The 17689-nt window shown below is 37.0% G+C and overlaps 1 protein-coding gene and 1 pseudogene across 15 annotated transcripts in view; one reads left to right on the plus strand and one right to left on the minus strand.

Moving 5' to 3' along the window:
• The window catches only part of CCDC171 (coiled-coil domain containing 171), a 403894-nt gene that overhangs the window by 8953 nt on the left and 377252 nt on the right, over nucleotides 1-17689 (plus strand). For 14 of the 15 annotated variants that reach the window (XR_013387817.1, XR_013387815.1, XR_013387816.1 and 11 more), the window contains 2 exons: nucleotides 1679-1837; nucleotides 13353-13488. Coding sequence is in view for 12 of the 15 variants with exons in the window: in XM_077912032.1 (XP_077768158.1) it covers nucleotides 1794-1837; nucleotides 13353-13488 (180 nt within the window). In the remaining 3 variants the exon portion in view is untranslated. Of the gene's footprint in view, nucleotides 1-1678; nucleotides 1838-6009; nucleotides 6060-13352; nucleotides 13489-17689 lie in introns of all 15 variants that reach the window. The other variant, XM_077912034.1, reaches the window with a different exon arrangement.
• Nucleotides 9620-9716, minus strand: LOC144322839 (U6 spliceosomal RNA; annotated as a pseudogene).

Below are 17689 nucleotides of genomic sequence, written 5' to 3' on the forward strand. Positions count from 1 at the left end.
TAGGATTTTTCCCTCTATCTTGGTAAAAATTCTATCTTCTTTGTTCTGGGTCAGAGTATTCTAGTATCAGATAAATCATTGTTTTAAAGATCTGTTGGTGTCCGTCTGTAGGAATCATTACTCAGTTCTTAGCACCTTGGTTTTGTCTCTATCTTGGTTGGCTTGAGTCCCTTTTCTTTCAGTGAAATCTCTGAGGGTTTATTAGGAGCAGAGAGAGAGAGGGAGAGTTAGTTATTTTTCTTTTTTTTGGCCTTATAGATATTTCTGTACATTGATAATTTCACCAAGTAATTCTTTTAATACATCTTTCCCCTAGACCGAATCACCTTAAGTATCACTTTCTCCCTTCCTTTATGAGGGACTATGATATTTTCCCAGAGGGTATATATTCAGTAATAGAAATTTAGTGACTGAGCACTGTATAATGCTGTATGTATTATTTAAATCTCAAATATATAAGATTGATGTAATTATCCCTTTCTTATGGTTGTGGAAACAGGCTCAGAGGGTATAAGTGACTTGCCCACGGCCACATACTTGGAAGATACTTAAAGGCATCCTGACTCAGATCTCTCTGAGTCCAAAGCTCATGATCTTTCTTAGGATATTGGACTTCTACTATTCTACTAGGGATACCAAGAGATGCTTGTGAGATCTTGATATTTGTGTCTTTCTGAACTTAGTTAATCATTCTTATCTCTGTTTAAAATACTTACCCAGAGATTACTTCATACCATATACACACACGTATATATATGCCTATATATAGTAAAGCCATACCTTATATATGTACCATACCATATACTATATATATAGTAAAGCAACTTTAAATGATTAGCTTTGTATAATTTAGAATATCTCCCATAGAAGAGAGTTCCAGAGAGACCAGGGTAAGTGACAACTACTCTCCTCTTTCCTTACTCCTCCTTGATCCTTAAGAGAAGGACTTTGAAAATTACCGTGAGATCATTTGTTGGGAGAGACCTAAGGTTCTCTTTGGTTTTAGCATTGCATTAGAAATACATCATTTATGAGAAGGGCTTTAGGGACTTAAAAATGTCCCTGGACTTCACTTTCTTTCAAAATGAATTCTAAAAAAAAAAAAAAACAAAAACAAAAAAACAAACAAACAAAAAAAAAGAATTCTATCCCCCAGAAATAGTCTTTACATTCCTTTTCTAGTTCAAGAGTAATTTGTCACTATTTTATTAAGATCATTTTTTTGGGGGGGGTGCCTGGTGGCTTTTAGTCGGTTAAGTGTCTGCCTTCAGCTCAGGTCTTGATCTCAGGGTCCTGGGATGGAGCCCCACATCACAGGGCTTCCTGTCAGGGAAGAGCCTCCTTCTCCCTATGCCTCTGCCTATCTCCCCCACGCCAGCTAGTACTCTCTCTTGAATAAATAAAATATTTAAAAAAGATAAATTTTTCTCTTGAGAAATTAAAATAACCTAATAAAATTTTGTTCTTATAAGGAGTATCTTTTAAAAATGTTGTCATTATTGCTTCTAATCTTTTTTAAAAGAGATCAAACATAATAGCTTTTAAAAATGCAAGTATTTACGTTTGTTATAAAACAATTTTTAAAATACAAGTAAGTTGAAGAAAAAGACAAAAATCACTCAAAGTCCCAGGACTCATATATATATAACCATTGTTATATTGTTTATTATTTTAACAGACTCCAGCTTATCTAACTTGTAAGCCACAGCCGTGCGGACAGTTGTAATCCTCAATAACGAAGTCTATCATCCAGAAATAGTGGGCTGCTTTGGAAGAGTTGGAAGAGACTTACCATGAGTTTAAACAGTTCAAGTAATGCCCCTGGTGACACCCAAAGGTAAGTTGCCAGTGTCTTCCTTTAGTTGGGGAGGTGCTTCTGGGTTGCAGGCAGCAGGGAGCAGTAAGTCGTGGTGGTCAGGGGTAGAGTGGCGCTGATTATAAAGATTCTCCAGGCATGCTGAGGGAGGTGGAAGCTTCCTGTGCCTGGAGGAGCCAGCAGGATGCTTCAGGACTTTGTGCCCCGGTCTCTGCTCCTTTGTTACCTTGTCCACCAAAGTCAAAGGGTGTGTACTTTTTCCTGTCCTTAGATATCCACTTATTCCTTTCTCTTCCTCAGATCTTCTCTCCTTTTTATATTTTTGCTTATTCACATTTCTGTGTGTTCCCCCCTACTTTGGCCTGCTCTAGTCTCTGTGGCTTGAGCAGAGACTTCTTGCCCCACTGGTAGTTTGTGACTTCTCTCCAGCCATTCTTTTGGTTTTAGCTCCTGTTCCAGCTGCACGTTTGTTTGGAATTTATATTGCAAGAATTGCCATTATTGCTCATCTTTTTTTTGTACCCTTGATATCTGCCTTTGGGTGAGGCACCTGCTTTTGGTTGATTCACCTCTGATGTGAGAAATAGAAAAACTCTGAGTCTGTGATACAACATTGAGCCATTTGCTAACTAAAGCGTGGTTTACAAAGAACTCAGGGCAGAAATTCAAAGTGTTGAGAAACTTTTATAATCCTGTAACAGAATAGTTTTTCTGTTTAAGTCTAGTAATAAAACACTTGGGTTATGTTTTATCTCTTTTTAAAATTTCTTGTTTAGTTACTTTAAATATAATTATTTTAGTCATTTAAAATATATTTTACAGAAGTATTGTTTATGTGTGTGTGGGATGGTCCTTGCTTATATTTAGTTTTAGAAGAACTGATATACATAGCCTTTTCAGCAAGGATATGTGGGTGGGGCAAGGGCCATGACTAATGTGTACTTCACCTATAAGTAGGATTTGCTGTAGAAACATTTTCCACCTATCTTTAGAAGTTACCTTACATCCTTTCTGGAGAAAGGTATGAAATAAGTGAATAAAATATAAACTTTTTACTTCACTAAAAGCCTTTTCACTTTTGGAGGGAACATCTTACCACACAAATATTTACCTGTTGTGATTTTTCATGACTAAATTACTCTTTAGAATTCTAGAATCTGTCTAAAGGAAGTTGAACTTTGCTATTTACCACTAATTTACTTTCTGTTTCTATAGATTTGCCTTTTCTGAATAATTCATATATATGGAATCATACAGCATGTGTTCTTTTGTCTGGCTTCTTTCAATAGGCATATTCTTCAGGTTTATCATGTTGTTAACAGGTATCAGTACTGTTTCTTTTTTATTGCTGAATAGTATTCTATTGTATGGTTACAGCACATTATGGTTGTACACTGCCAGCTCAGGGACATTTAGGTTGTTTCTACTTTTTGGCTGTTATAAATCATGGCACTCTTAACGTTTGTGTAGGGGCCTTTGTGTGGAGATGATTTCATTTCTCTTGGGTAGATTGTTAGGAGCTGCATTACTGCATTGTACGATAAATTTATGTTAATTTTTAAAGAAACTGCTAGGTCTTCTAAGTTATATTTCTTTTATTTTTTAAAAAATATTTATTTATTAATTTATTCATGAGAGACATAGAGAGAGGCAGAAGGAGAAGCAGGCTCCCTACAGGAGCCTGATATGGGACTTGATCCTGGAACTCCAGGATTAAGCCTTGAGCCGAAGACAGATGCCCAAACACTGAGCCACCTAGGCACCCTGTGGCTGAACCATTTTACGTTTCTGCCAGCAGTACATGAGGGTTTTAGTTTCTCTACATCCTTGCTAACACTTGTTATTTTCTGATCTTTTAGAAAAATTTATTTTAATTCCAGTGTAGTTAATGAACATAATGTGTTATATTAGTTTCAGGTGTACAATCTAGTTGAATTTTTTTTTTCATTGGCTTTTTGATTATAGTCATTCTAGTGAGTGTGAAGCAGTATGTTGTAGTTTTAATTTGTATTTTCTTTTGAAGATTTTATTTATTTATTCATGAGAAACACAGAGACTGAGGCAGAGGGAGAAGCAGGTTCCCTGCGGGGAGCTTGATGCAGGACTTCATCCCAGGACCCAGGGATCACAACCTGAGCCAAAGGCAGACGCTCAACCACTGAGCCACCCAGGTGTCCCTAATTTGTGTTTTCCTAACGAGTAATGATATTGAACATCTTTGTACTTTTTTTTTTGCCATTTGTATGTCTTCATTGGTAAAAAGCCTATTAAGATCTTTTGCTCATTTTAAATTGGTTGTCTTATTGCTATTGAGCTTTAAGAGTTTTTTGTATATTCTAAAAAAAAAAGTTTTTTGTATATTTTTGATACAAGACTTTCATCAGATATATAATTTGGACATATTTTCTCCCATTTGTTGGCTTGACTTCATTTTCTTAATGTTTTTTGAAGTGCAAATGTTTTAAATTTTTATAAAGGCCAAATCTTTTCCTTTTTTTATTTTTATTTTAATTTTTTTGAGTAGGCTCCATGCCCAACATGGGGCTTCAACTCATGGCCCTGAGATCAAGAGTTACATGCTAAGTTGATTGAGCCAGCCAGGCACCCCTCCAGTTCTTTTCCTTTATAGATTGTGCCTTTGGTTTCATATCTATGAAATCTTTGCCTAACGTAAAGTCATGAAGATTTTTCTCCTGTGTTTTCTTCTGCAAGCTTTATAATTTCAGTTTTTACGTTTACGTCTGTGCTCCATTTAAACTTTATTTATTTATTTTTTTTTAATTTTTATTTATTTATGATAGTCACACACACAGAGAGAGAGAGGCAGAGACACAGGCAGAGGGAGAAGCAGGCTATGCACCGGGAGCCCGACGTGGGATTTGATTCCGGGTCTCCAGGATTGCGCCCTGGGCCAAAGGCAGGCGCCAAACCGCTGCGCCATCCAGGGATCCCTAAACTTACTTTAAAAAAATTTTTTTGGGGAGCAGAGAGAGCTTGTGTGTAGGGGGTAGAGGTGGAGGGGAGGGGCAGAAGGAGAAGAAGGGGGAATCTTTTTCTTTAAAAGATTTATTTATTTTAGAGGGACCTGGATGGCTCATTTGGTTAAGTGTCTGCTTTGGCTCAGGTCATGATCCTGGGACCTGGGATTGAGCCCTGTGTCTGGTTCACTGCTCAGTAGGGCATCTGCTTGTCCCTTTCCCTCTGACCCTCCTCCCTGCTTGCGCTCTCTCTCTCTCTGAAATAAATAAATAAAATCTTTAAAAAAATATTTATTTTAGAGAGAGAGAGTGCATGCAAAAGTGAGCACAGGGGAGGTGGGAGGAAAGGGCCAGAGGGAGAGAATCTCAAGCAGGCTCCTTGCTGAGTGCTGAGCTCCATGCCAGGCTTGATCTCGTGACCCTGAAATCATAACCTGAACCGAAATCAAGAGTCAGACACTTAACTGACTGAGCCACCCAGTGCCCCTTAAAGTGCTTTCTATGTATGGTGTGAGGTAAGGATCTAAATGAATGTTTTTGCATGTTTGGATATCTAGTTGTTTCAGCATCATTTGTTAATGAGACTATTTTTTCCTCATTGAATTGCCTTGACACATTTGTTGAAAATTAATGGACCAAAAATACATGTTTATTTCTAGAGTCTCAATTATGGTACATTGATCTGTCTTCTTAATTTAAATTCCACACAATTTTGATTACTTAGCTTTTTAAAAAAAGATTTTATTTATTTGAGAGCGAGCTCTCAAGAGCTTGAGCAGGGGGACAGGAGAAGGGAGAGGGAGAGATTCCCAAGCAGATTGTGCTGAGCATGGAACCCCATGTGGGGCTTGATCCCATGATCCTGAGATCATGACCTGAGTAGAAACCAAGAGTCAGATGCTTAACTGAGTCACCCAGCTGCCCTGATTACTGTAGCTTTAGAGTAAGTTTTGAAATTAGGAAGTGAAAGTTCTCCCATTTCTTTTTTTTTTTTTTAAGGATTTTATTTATGTATTTATTTGAGAGAGAGAGATAGTGAGAGGGAGTACAAGTAGAGAGGAGGGATGGGGAGAGGCAGAAGAAACAGGCTCCCTGCTCAGTAGGGAGCTCAAGGTAGGGCTCCATCCTAAGACCCTGGGATCATGATTTGAGCTGAAGTCAGATACTTTAACTCACTGAGCCACCCGGGTGCCCCTTGCATTTCTTCTTTTTCAGTATTGTTTTGGTTATTCTGAGTCCTCTGCACAAATCCTGCTGAGATTAAGGTAGGTATTATGTTGAATCTATAAATCAATTTGGAGATAATTGCCACCTTAATAATATTGACTCTTCCAATACATGGATGTGAATGTGGAATGTCTTTTCATTTATTTAGATCTTTAATTTCTTTCAAGAAAAATGTGTATTTTTCCTAAATCTGTTTTTTTTTTTTTTGGATACCGTTGTACATGGAATTATTTTTCTAAATTTCATTTTTGGATTATTCACTGTTACCATATAGAAATGTAATTGATTTAAGTATATTGATCTTACATTCTGTGACCTTGCTAAAATTGTTTTTTTAGTTCCAATATTTTTGTTTCTTAATTAATTTATTAGGATATTCTTATAGTATCATAGTTTTACTTCTGGGGTGCCTGGGTAGAAACATGGGGTCATGAGTTCAAGCACCACATTGGGCATAGAACTTAACTTAAAAAAAAAGATAGTTTTACTTCTTTCCTTTTAATATATATGCCCTTCCTTCCTCCTCCTGTCCTTCCTTCCTACCTGCCTGCTTTCCTTCTTTCATTTTTCTTTTCTCTCTCTCTTTCCTTTTTTTTCTTGTGCTGTCTAGAACCTCCAATACAGTCTCAAATAGAAATGGACATCTTAAAAAAAAAAAAAAAAAAGAAATGGACATCTTTGTTTTGTTCCCTTAGGGGAAACTGTCAGTTTTTCACCAATAAGTATGCCAGTTGTAGGTTTTTCATAATGCCCTCTATTAGAGTAAATTTCCTTGTATTCCTAGTTTGTTGAGGTTTTTTTTTTTTTTTTTAAATCACGGATAGGTTTTGAATTTTGTCAAATGCTTTTTCTGTATCTATGGAGATTATGTAATTGTCTTTTATTTTAGTAAACTTGTATATTACATTAATTGATTTTTAGACATTAAGTCAATTTTCTATTTTTGGGATAAATCCCACTTGGTAATGTTGTGTAATCCTTTTAAGATATTGCAGGATTTGGTTTGCTAATGTTTTGTTGATTACTTTTTGCATTTCTATTCATGAGGTATATTGGTCTGTAGTTTTCCTTTCTTGTGATATCTGATTTGATTTTAGGTAATCTGAGTTAAGAGAATGAGCTGGGAAGTGTTTCCACCTTCTCTAAAGTGAGGATTGATATTCTTTCTTTTTCAATTGTTTGTTATACTTTATTAAGGAAGCCATCTGGACTTGAGTTTTCTTTGTGTTTAGATTTTTTTTTTTTAATTTTTTTTTTTTATTTATCTATGACAGTCACACACAGAGAGAGAGAGAGAGAGACAGAGACATAGGCAGAGGGAGAAGCAGGCTCCATGCACCGGGAGCCCGACGTGGGATTCGATCCCGGGTCTCCAGGATCGCGCCCTGGGCCAAAGGCAGGCGCCAAACCGCTGCGCCACCCAGGGATCCCTGTTTAGATTTTTAAAATGATTAATTCACTATCTTTAACTGTTATGGGTCTATTCAGATTTTGTTTCTTTTGGGGTTAGTTTTTATAATTTCAGTATTTCTAGGAATTTGTCCATTTGGTCTACATTGCAACTTGTTGGCATAAAGTTGTTCATAGTGTTTATTATAGTACTTCTAGGTTGGTAGTGTTGTTCCTTCTTTCATTCTTTATTTTTATAATTTGAATCTTTTTTTTTGTCAATCTAGCTAAAGGTTTAGCAAGTTTGTTGATCTTTTTTTTTTAAATTATTTTATTTATTTATGATAGTCACACAGAGAGAGAGAGAGGCAGAGACACAGGCAGAGGGAGGAGCAGGCTCCATGCACCGGGAGCCCGACGTGGGATTCGATCCCGGGTTTCCAGGATTGCGCCCTGGGCCAAAGGCAGGCGCCAAACCACTGCGCCACCCAGGGATCCCTGTTGATCTTTTTAAAGAACCAAATTTTGGTTTCATTGATTCTCTGTGTTTTATTTTAGTCTTATTTTAAAAAAAAATTAAAGTCACATATGTACATTATTTAAAGAATCTCATGTTCTACGGGGCTTACTGCTATTAGGAAAGATAGCAAAACTAATTTGCTTGTGAGAAATCAGTCTTTTTTTTTTGTATATTTTTATATTGGAGTTTGACTTGCCAACATATAGTATAACACCCAGTGCTTATCCTGTCAAGTGCCCCCCTCAGTGACCATCACCTGGTCACCCCATTCCCCACCACGTCCACCTCCCTTTCCACTACCCCTTGTTCATTTCCCAGGGTTAGGTGTCTCTCATGTTCTGTCACCCTCACTGATATTTCTCACTCATTTTCTCTCTTTCTCCTTTATTCCTTTTCACTATTTTTTATATTCCCCAAATGAATGAGACCATATAATGTTTGTCCTTTCTCTGATTGACTTACCTGACTCAGCATAATACCCTCCACTTCCATCCACGTTGATGCAAATGGTGGGTATTCGTTGTTTCTAATGGCTGAGTAATATTCCATTATATACCTAGACCACATCTTCTTTATCCATTCATCTTTTGATGGATACCACACTTGATCTTAGCCAAAAGGCCGAGAAGCGATCTTTTGATGGATATCGAGGCTCCTTCTTCCACAGTTTGGCTATTGTGGACATTGCTGCTATAAACATTGGGGTGCAGATGTCTTGGTTTTTCACTGCATCTGTATCTTTTGGGTAAATCCCCAGTAGTGCAATTGCTGGGTCGTAGGGTAGCTCTATTTTTAACTCTCTTTGAGGAACCTTCACACAGTTTTCCAGAGTGGCTGTACCAGTTCACATTCCCACCAATAGTGCAAGAGGGTTCCCCTTTCTCCACATCCTCCCCAACATTTGTTGTTTCCTGTCTTGTTAATTTTCCCCATTCTCACTGGTGTGAGGTGGTATCTCACTGTGGTTTTGATTTGTATTTCCCTGATGGCAAGTGATGTGGAGCATTTTCTCATGTGCTTGTTGGCCATGTCTATGTCTTCCTCAGTGAAATTTCTGTTCATGTCTTTTGCCCATTTCATGATTGGATTGTTTGTTTCTTTGCTGTTGAGTTTAATAAGTTCTTTATAGATCTTGGATACATATAGATATATAGATATAGATATAGATAGATATATATATAGATATATATGTATATATATATCTATCTATCTGATAGGTCATTTGCAAATATCTTCTCCCATTCTGTAGGTGTGACAAATCAGTCTTGAGGGGTACCTGGGTTGCTTAAGTGTCTGTCGTAGGGTCATGATCTTAGGGTCCTGGGATGGAGCCCAACCTCAGGTTCCCTGCTCAGTGGGGAGTCGGCTTCTTCCTCTCCCTCTGCCCCTCTCCCTGCTCATACTCTCTTTCGCTCTCTTGTGTGCACATGTGCAGGCTTGCTCTCTCTCTCTCTCAGTAAATAAATAAAATATTTTTAAAAAACCCAGCAAATCACTGTCTTGATCTCTAGAAACCATGGTTTTCAATTCTCTGAGATGATTTTTATTTTAAACAATTTTTAAATTTGATTTAATTTATTTAAAATTTTGTATCTTTTATATTGAAGTATAGTTGACACATAATGATACATTAATTTCAGTACAAGATAGTGATTCAACAAGTCTATGTTATGTTATGCTGTGCTCATTAAAAGTGTAGCTGCCATCTGTCACTATACTCTGTGCAGGGGCCAAACTAATCTCTGTATTATTCCAATTTTAGTATATGTGCTGCTGAAGCCAGCACTGTCCCCATGCTCTGAGATGATTTTCAAAATCTGTGTCTCTTAAAAATTTTTTTGTATTGCTATTTGATTTTTTGGGTTTAGCCGTTATCGACTGACTGCTCCCACTACAGAAGCTCATAATTTTATTCAGGCTTGTTTCCTTTTTCTGTATATTTAGTGATTATAATCTTGGTTAGTTTTCGATGTTTACATTATTATAATTTTGAACACTTTCTAGTTGAGCCATGTAGTAGTATTTAGTAACAATTTTTTGTCTTTTGTACATTATTTTTCTTGGATTTGATAATTGTTCCATTGATTGTTAAATTTCTATGAATTTATCATGAATTCAGTGTCCAATCAAGTGGTACACATTTCTCAATATGTTCAGATAATTGAAGTAATCTGGTTTATTTTTAATTCCAGTAGAGTTAACGTAAAGTATTATATTAGTTTCAGATGTACAAGAAAGTTATTCAGCAATTCTATACATTATTTAGTGCTCATCAAGATAAGTGTATTCTTAATCTCCTTCACCAATTTCACCCATCCCCCTGAAGTATTCTGTTGTTTCTGTTTGCATCTTCTTCAGGAAATCAGCTGGGACAGATGGGCCTTTAGGAGCTGTGCTTTTGTCACAGGTACACAGTTGTTACCAGGTGTTCCTTCATTATCCTGGAAACCGCTTTGCTGTTTTTCTGTCTTGAATATTCTACTTTTGAAATCCCATGTCTTTCTCAGTTTGGGTCCTTATTTTAGTGGAATCTTCCATCAGCCTTTTGAGAAAGTTCATGGGAGGTAAATGTTTTGGTGCCTTGTAGATCTGAAATAGTCTTTTCTTATTTCCATGTCTTTGAAAGATAACTTGTTGGGCATAAAATTCTAAGTGGAAATTATTTTCCCTTGGAATTTTCTCAGGCATCTAGGAGACTTTTACATTTACTTTTTTTTTTTTTTTTTTTTAAGATTTTATTTATTTATTCATGAGCAAGACCGGTAGAGAGAGGCAGAGACATAGGCAGAGAGAGAAGCAGGCTCCATGCAGGGAACCCAATGTGGAACTCAATCCTGGGACTCCAGGATCACTCCCTGGGCCAAAGGCAGGCACTAAACTGCTGAGCCACCCAGGCATCCCACATTTACTTATTTTTTAAAAGATTTATTTACTTATTATTTGATAGAGAGAGAGAAAGAAAGAGACAGAGCACAAGCACATGGAGGGAGAGGGAGAGGGAGAGGGAGAATCCTGCTCCTCAGGGAGCCTGATTTGGGACTTGATCCCAGGGCCTTGGGATCATGACCTGAGCTGAAGGTAGATGCTCTACTGACTGAGCTACCCAGCCGCCCCTACATTTACTTATTTAGCTTTTCATTTTTTAGTTTGTGTTTTGATTTCCAAGAGTTCCGTTTTTTTGTTGTTGTTGTTCTCTGAATATTTTTATCACCTTCAGTTTTTTTTAAAGATTTTATTTATTTATTCATAGAGATGCAGAGAGAGAGAGAGAGAGAGAGAGAGAGAGGCAGAGACACAGGCAGAGGGAGAAGCAGGCTCCATGCAGAGAGCCCGACGTGGGACTCAATCCAGGGTCTCTAGGATCACGCCCTGGGCCGCAGGCGGCGCTAAACCGCTGCGCCACCAGGGCTGCCCTTAAGTTTTTGTTTTATGGATATTATATCTCCTCTTATTTTTCTGAAGATGTGTTTTTTTTCCCCCTTTTAAAAGTTCTCTTTTCCTTGCATAATTTTTGCGGGTTCTTCCCCCCAGTCCCCAATTTGGTCTCTAACTCTTGCTTCCTAACTTCTTGTGATCCTTAGGTGACTGTTCAGATTTAAAAGTAGGGGCCTCATGTCAGGCTCCGTGCATGGAGCCTGCTTCTCCCTCTGCCTGTGTCTGCCTCTCTCTCTCTGTGTCTCTCATGAATAAATAAATTAAAAAGAAATAAAAATAGGGGCCTAACAAGCTTGGAAGCTCATTGTGTAAGGCCTTGTGTTTGTGGCATTCTCCATAGGGAGATGTGGTTAAGGTGTTTGCTGGAGAACCCCTAGCATCTGCATCTTTAGGTCTTTTTCACCTTGCTGGTTTTCACCTTCCCTTCTCTACTTGGCTGCCATTGTTTTGGCAGACAAGCTGTTTTAGAAGACCAGGGCTCTGACTTATTACATAATTTTTGGCTTGAGTCTCCTATTTTTGGTATGGGATCTGATACAGTTTGTATCTGATGTCTCTAATCCACAGACCTTCTGTTTTATCCTCTCCAGGGAATAAGCCCTTACCTAGTGTTCTTCCAGAATGGAGAAGAGATCGGTACCCAGTTGTGTGGTTTATGGTGTAGAGGACCTGAGGATCTCATTTCTTTGGCCGACTTTCAACCAATTATGTTGTTTTCTGCTCTTTTATCCCATTTTTCAAAGATACTGTCAATTAATTGAGCTTTGGGGGCTCAGGTGTAAATCAGTTTTTTTTTCTCACTTTTGGCTTTAAATTCAATTCTCTTATGTAAATCAGTTACCACTTACCACCTGCTTTCCAACTTCTAATATTTTATTGCTATTGTCTCATCCTCTGTGCTCTTTCTCCTTGTGCATTTTTATCTCTAAATTCTCTTTGCTGATACTTTCATTACATTTTTAATTTTAATTTTGGGGGGACAGTGCTTTATAGTCTGCTGTTTTTTAAAAAAATATTTTATTTATTTATTTATTTATTTATTTATTTATTTATTTATTTATTTATTTATTTATTTATGAGAGACAGGCAGAGAGGCAGAGACACAGGCAGAGGGAGAAGCAGCCTCCATGCAGGGAGCCCGACGTAGGACTCGATCCTGGGTCTCCAGGATCATACCCTGAGCCAAAGGCGGCACTAAACTGCTGAGCCACCCGGGCTGTCCCTGTTTTTTTTTTTTTTTTTTTTTTTTTAAGTTTTTATTTATTTATTCATGAGAGACAGAGAGAGAGGCAGAGACACAGGCAGAGGGAGAAGCGGGCTCCTCCGAGGGAGCCTGATGTGGGACTCGATCCTGGGACCCAGGATCACAACCTGAGCCTAAAGCAGATGCTCAACCGCTGAGCCACCCAGGTGTCCCTGTTTTTTTTTTTTTTTTTTTTAAGATTTACTTATTTGAGAAAGAGAATGAGAGCAGGGGTTGGGGCAGAGGGGGAGAGAATCCTAAGCCGACCTGTGCCCAGTGCGGAGCCTATTGCAGGCTCGATCTCATGACCCTGAGATGACACCTGAGCCAAAATCAAGAGTTGGAAGTTGAAGCGACTGTGCCACCCAGGCAACCTAGTCTGCTATCTTTAAGCTGAATCTATATTGTCACTCATACTTTTTTCTTTTTGTAATATGTATTTATTACATTTGCAATAAATATAGTATTTCAAAAGGTAAAAAGAACTCAATATTTTCCAAAACTACACAGGGTTTGATAGGACCATTCTTTAAATACCATCTTGAAATGGTGGTTTGTTTCTAGCCATACACTTTTTTGTATTTCTCGCAAGCTTCTGTAATTGACATCTTGCACTAGATTGTAAGTTTCTTTAGAGCAAAGATGTCATGTTCCTTGTGATCTCTGAAAAATAAGTTATTAGAAATACCAGAAATGGTGGAAATACACTTAGTGAGAATTATATTTTATTTTCTCATTTTATAGGTTGAAGAATGCCTCATCTGATGTAAAACAAATGTTTAAAAGTGAAACAGACTTGGATATTACTGCTGATCTCAGAAAGAAACTTCATCGGGCTAAGAAAGAAAAATTGGAAATAACAACTAAGCACAATGCAGAGGTAGAATTGTTTTTCTTTTTTTTTTTTTTCTTTTTTTTATTTTTTTTAGAATTGTTTTTCTTTCAAATAATGTCAAAAGTAGAATTTGGTTATTTTAGATTCATTCATATTACAGACTCCATGTTTAACATCACCTTGACATTTTTGAGCTTAAAAAGGAATTTATAATAAAGAAAACAGTGTTTTTAAATATAGTAGAATTGTATAGGAGTGTTTAGAAGTTTAATGAATTATTAGATTTGTATGTTGTCTTAAGTTTATTTAATTAATTTCTTTAGATTTTATTTATTTATTCATGATAGAGAGAGAGAGAGGCAGAGACACAGGCAGAGGGAGAAGCAGGCTCCATGCAGGGAGCCTGACGTGGGACTGGATCCTGGTCTTCAGGATCACACCTCGGGCTGAAGGCGGCGCTAAACTGCTGGGCCACTGGGGCCGCCCTCTTAAGTTTATTTTAATTAATGGGTTAAACTTGATAAAATAATTGATGAATGCCTTTAGTGACTAAATGTCAATTAGACATTTTTGAAATTTTAATTTAGATTCTTTATGGCTCAATCATGGAACAATCTTAAGTAGATTAAAGTGTGGAATTTGTAAAAGATTTATTTACCTATTTTAGAGAGAGAGAACTTGTGCATGTACACATGTCTAAGGGGCGGGGCAGGAGAGAGAGAGAATCCCCAAGTGGACTTCCTGCTGAGCAAGGAGGCTGATGGGGGGCTGAATCCTGGGTGCCTGGGATCATGACTTGATCTGAAATCAAGAGTTAGCCGCTCAACCAACTGAGCCACCCAGGCACCACTGAGTATGGAACTTTTAATCATAGTGTAATTAATAAATTATCCTAGTTTTTATTTTATGATATTATTATAGCTTTTATTACTGTGTATGCATATGCATAAATATATATATTTGATGTTATGTGTGTTTATTCCCAAGATAGTAGCTCTCTTTTTCTCTAAGATAATTCATGAATTTTCTGTTTATGTCACTTCTGTCTGTTGTGTTTTTTCTGTTTTCTCTTTTTTTCTGTTTAATCTTACTCTTTAAACTCAGCTTTGACAGCCTGGTTTGGTGGAAGAATATTGAGTTACACAAATCTGGAGTCATCCTTGGCCCTTCCATTTATAAGATATGTGACCTTGGGGGAACAATTTATCCTGTATATCATTGTTTTCTTACTGTGAAATGCCAGACCCAAAGGGTTGTTGTGATAACTAAGGGAAATAAAATTCATAGAGTGTCTGTGCTCTGTAAGAGTAGCTGTAATTTATTGACATTTAAGGATAAATAGTCTGTTTTCCTTCCTTTTTTGCTGAATTCCGATGCTGTCCTGTCAGGAAACCTTTTAAAGCCTCCCTAGGTGAAACTAATTACTCCTTTCTTTGCTCTCCTATAACATGTTGCTGTTACAGGTGTTTTGGGGGTAAAACATTTATTTCATGCTTACCTGTTCTTCATTAGTCTGTAAGTTTCCTAAGAGCTGAAAGCAATGACCATGCTTTGTCCCCATATCTCTCACGTTTCTTCCTGGCACAGAGTAGGTCCTCAGTGGCTGTGTGTTGAATAAAAAAATGACTTTTTTTGTATTGTCTAAGGAACAGTGGCTTAAGTAACAAGCAACGAATATGTGACAGTTTTATATGTACTTTTAGTGGCAGTTGAGGTAATTTTAAAGGGTAATTGCAATAATTGCTTTTATTGACATTGTAATATTACATACTGAATATAAAATATTTGTAAAGTATATATTGTTTATAATCTCCAAAACTTATTTTTAAAACCAAGTGTACATTTTACTTAATAATTATATCATGATAATCATTCATCTATATCCTTTCACACTATTTTCATTTGTCATCATTTGTCTTCTCCCTTTGTTGAAAATGTTTTAAAATATGTGTTCACATGAAAGAGATAGGACATTATTTCAGGGAAGAAAGATAATTTTCTTGCAATAGGCAGTTATAATGGTTCAACTCCAGTTTCATATTACTATCCATTCTTACTCCTTCAGTTCTTTGTTTAGATGATTTTACTTATATTATGTAGTCATTTTTTTTAGTCCTATACTCTTTAAAATGCCTGTAATAAAGCAAGGCTGAGAGGAATGAAACTATATAAAAAACTAAGGCCATAATTTACTTTATTAGATACTTTTTTTTTTAAAGATTTTGTTTATTTATTCATAGAGCCACAGAGAGAGAGAGAGAGAGAGAGAGAGAGAGGCAGAGACACAAGCAGAGGGAGAAGCAGAGGGAGAAGCAGGCTCCATACAGGAAGCCCAACGTGGGACTCGACCCCCAGTCTCCAGGATCACACCCCAGGCTGCAGGCGGCGCTAAACCGCTAAACCGCTGCACCACCAGGGCTGCCCTTTATTAGATACTTCTAATGTTAACAGGCATCATACTGGTGATTAGCATAATATATCTTTAAAATCTGGGGTGCCTGGCTGTCAGTACAGCATGTGATTCTTGATTTTGGGGTTATGAGTTAGAACCGCATCTTGGGCGTAGCGAGTACTTAAAATCTTAAACAAAACAAAACAAAACTATATCCATTGGTGGATGGATACAGAAATTGTAGTGTGTATGTTCACACACACACACACTGGACTATTATATTATTCAGCCATAAAATAAAATGAAATCTTGCCATATGTGACAACATAGATGGGCTTTGAGGGCATTATGCTAAGTAAGATAAGTCAGAAAGATAAATAAGATAAACACAGTATGCTCTCATATGTGGAATGTAAAAACAAAAAACCAAAAACCAAGCTCATAGATAGAGAACAAATTGGTGGTTGTAAGATGTTGGAGGTAGGGGGTGGGCAAAATGGGTAAAGGGAGTCAAAAGGTACAAACTTCCAATTATAAAATAAACAAGTCATGGGGTTGTAATATACAGCATGGTGATTATAGTTAATAATACTATATCATGTACCTGAAAGTTGCTAAGAGAGTAGATCTTAAAATTTCTCATCACAAGAAAAAAATTTGTAATTATATATGGTGACACATGTTAACTAGGCTTATTGTGGTGATGATTTTGCAATATATATAAAATATGAAATCTTATGCACCCGAAACTAATATGCTATGTCAATTAGATCTCAATAAAAAATGAAATTAATACCCTTAAAATCTCTAGGAATTTTATTGTTGTGGGTTCTTGGATAAGTTATTTAATTTTCCTGAACTTCAGTTATTGTTGAGATTTATTAGTAGGCAGAGGGTATGGAGAGAGGGGTCACTAATACGACTCAGTACTTCTAGATGAAACTAGGTTGCCCTGATGTGGATTTTTGGGATGGGACAATGCCACAGGATTTTCAGTGTTGCAGTGATTGTTAGAATCATTTGAACATGGTAATAGAAATGTGTGAAAGAGGACACGAGAGTGTGAAGCTATTCCAATAACTCCTTGGTCCAGACAGTGATGCTAGAGTAGGAAAATGTCTTTAAATGAGGATGGAAGAGGATAAAAAAGGACAGTATAACTTTCTTTAGCCAAAAGGTACTGGAAACTTAGGACCAAGCAGTAGACTTTTTAGGCTTCAGGACCTGAAGATATTGTTTGATCCAGCTAGTCCTTTTAAGAGTAGGTGTTCTTAAGCTGGGGTCCTTAGAAACAGACACCAAGGAATCCATATACTTAGATGGAGGAAAAATTACATTTTATGTTTTATTAACCTCTAACTTGTTAAGCATTTCTCTCACTTATGAAAGGCTTAACCCAGTTGGCCCTCATTTAACAAGCCATAGTAGTATTAGCAGTACTTTTGACTTTATCATCACTGGAAATCACAAAGACACAATTCAGGATTTGCAAGTTTTGAGATACTATTTATACCTGTTGCTACTTTGAAATGACAGTGATTGTTGGACCTGTAAGTAGAGCTTGTTATTTAGTGGGTTATTAAAGAAGTACATTATGGCATCACAAATTTGCTTTTATATATTTGTTTTTATCTTTGATTCTTTTTGTTATCCTGTATGTTTTATTTTATGCATTTAATTACATTATTTGAGAAGGCTTTGCCAGATTGCAAGGAGGGTCATAGCATAATAATTATGAAAATCCTTTCTGTTAGAGGCTGAGGCATGCTGTAGGGGGCATAAAGGAAGATACGGAGAATGACACAGGGAGGAGGTTCTAAGACAGGTAGTTGAGCATAAAGATGTTAACGCAGA

The sequence above is a fragment of the Canis aureus genome, chromosome 10 (assembly GCF_053574225.1).
Source record: "Canis aureus isolate CA01 chromosome 10, VMU_Caureus_v.1.0, whole genome shotgun sequence".
Taxonomy (NCBI): domain Eukaryota; kingdom Metazoa; phylum Chordata; class Mammalia; order Carnivora; family Canidae; genus Canis; species Canis aureus.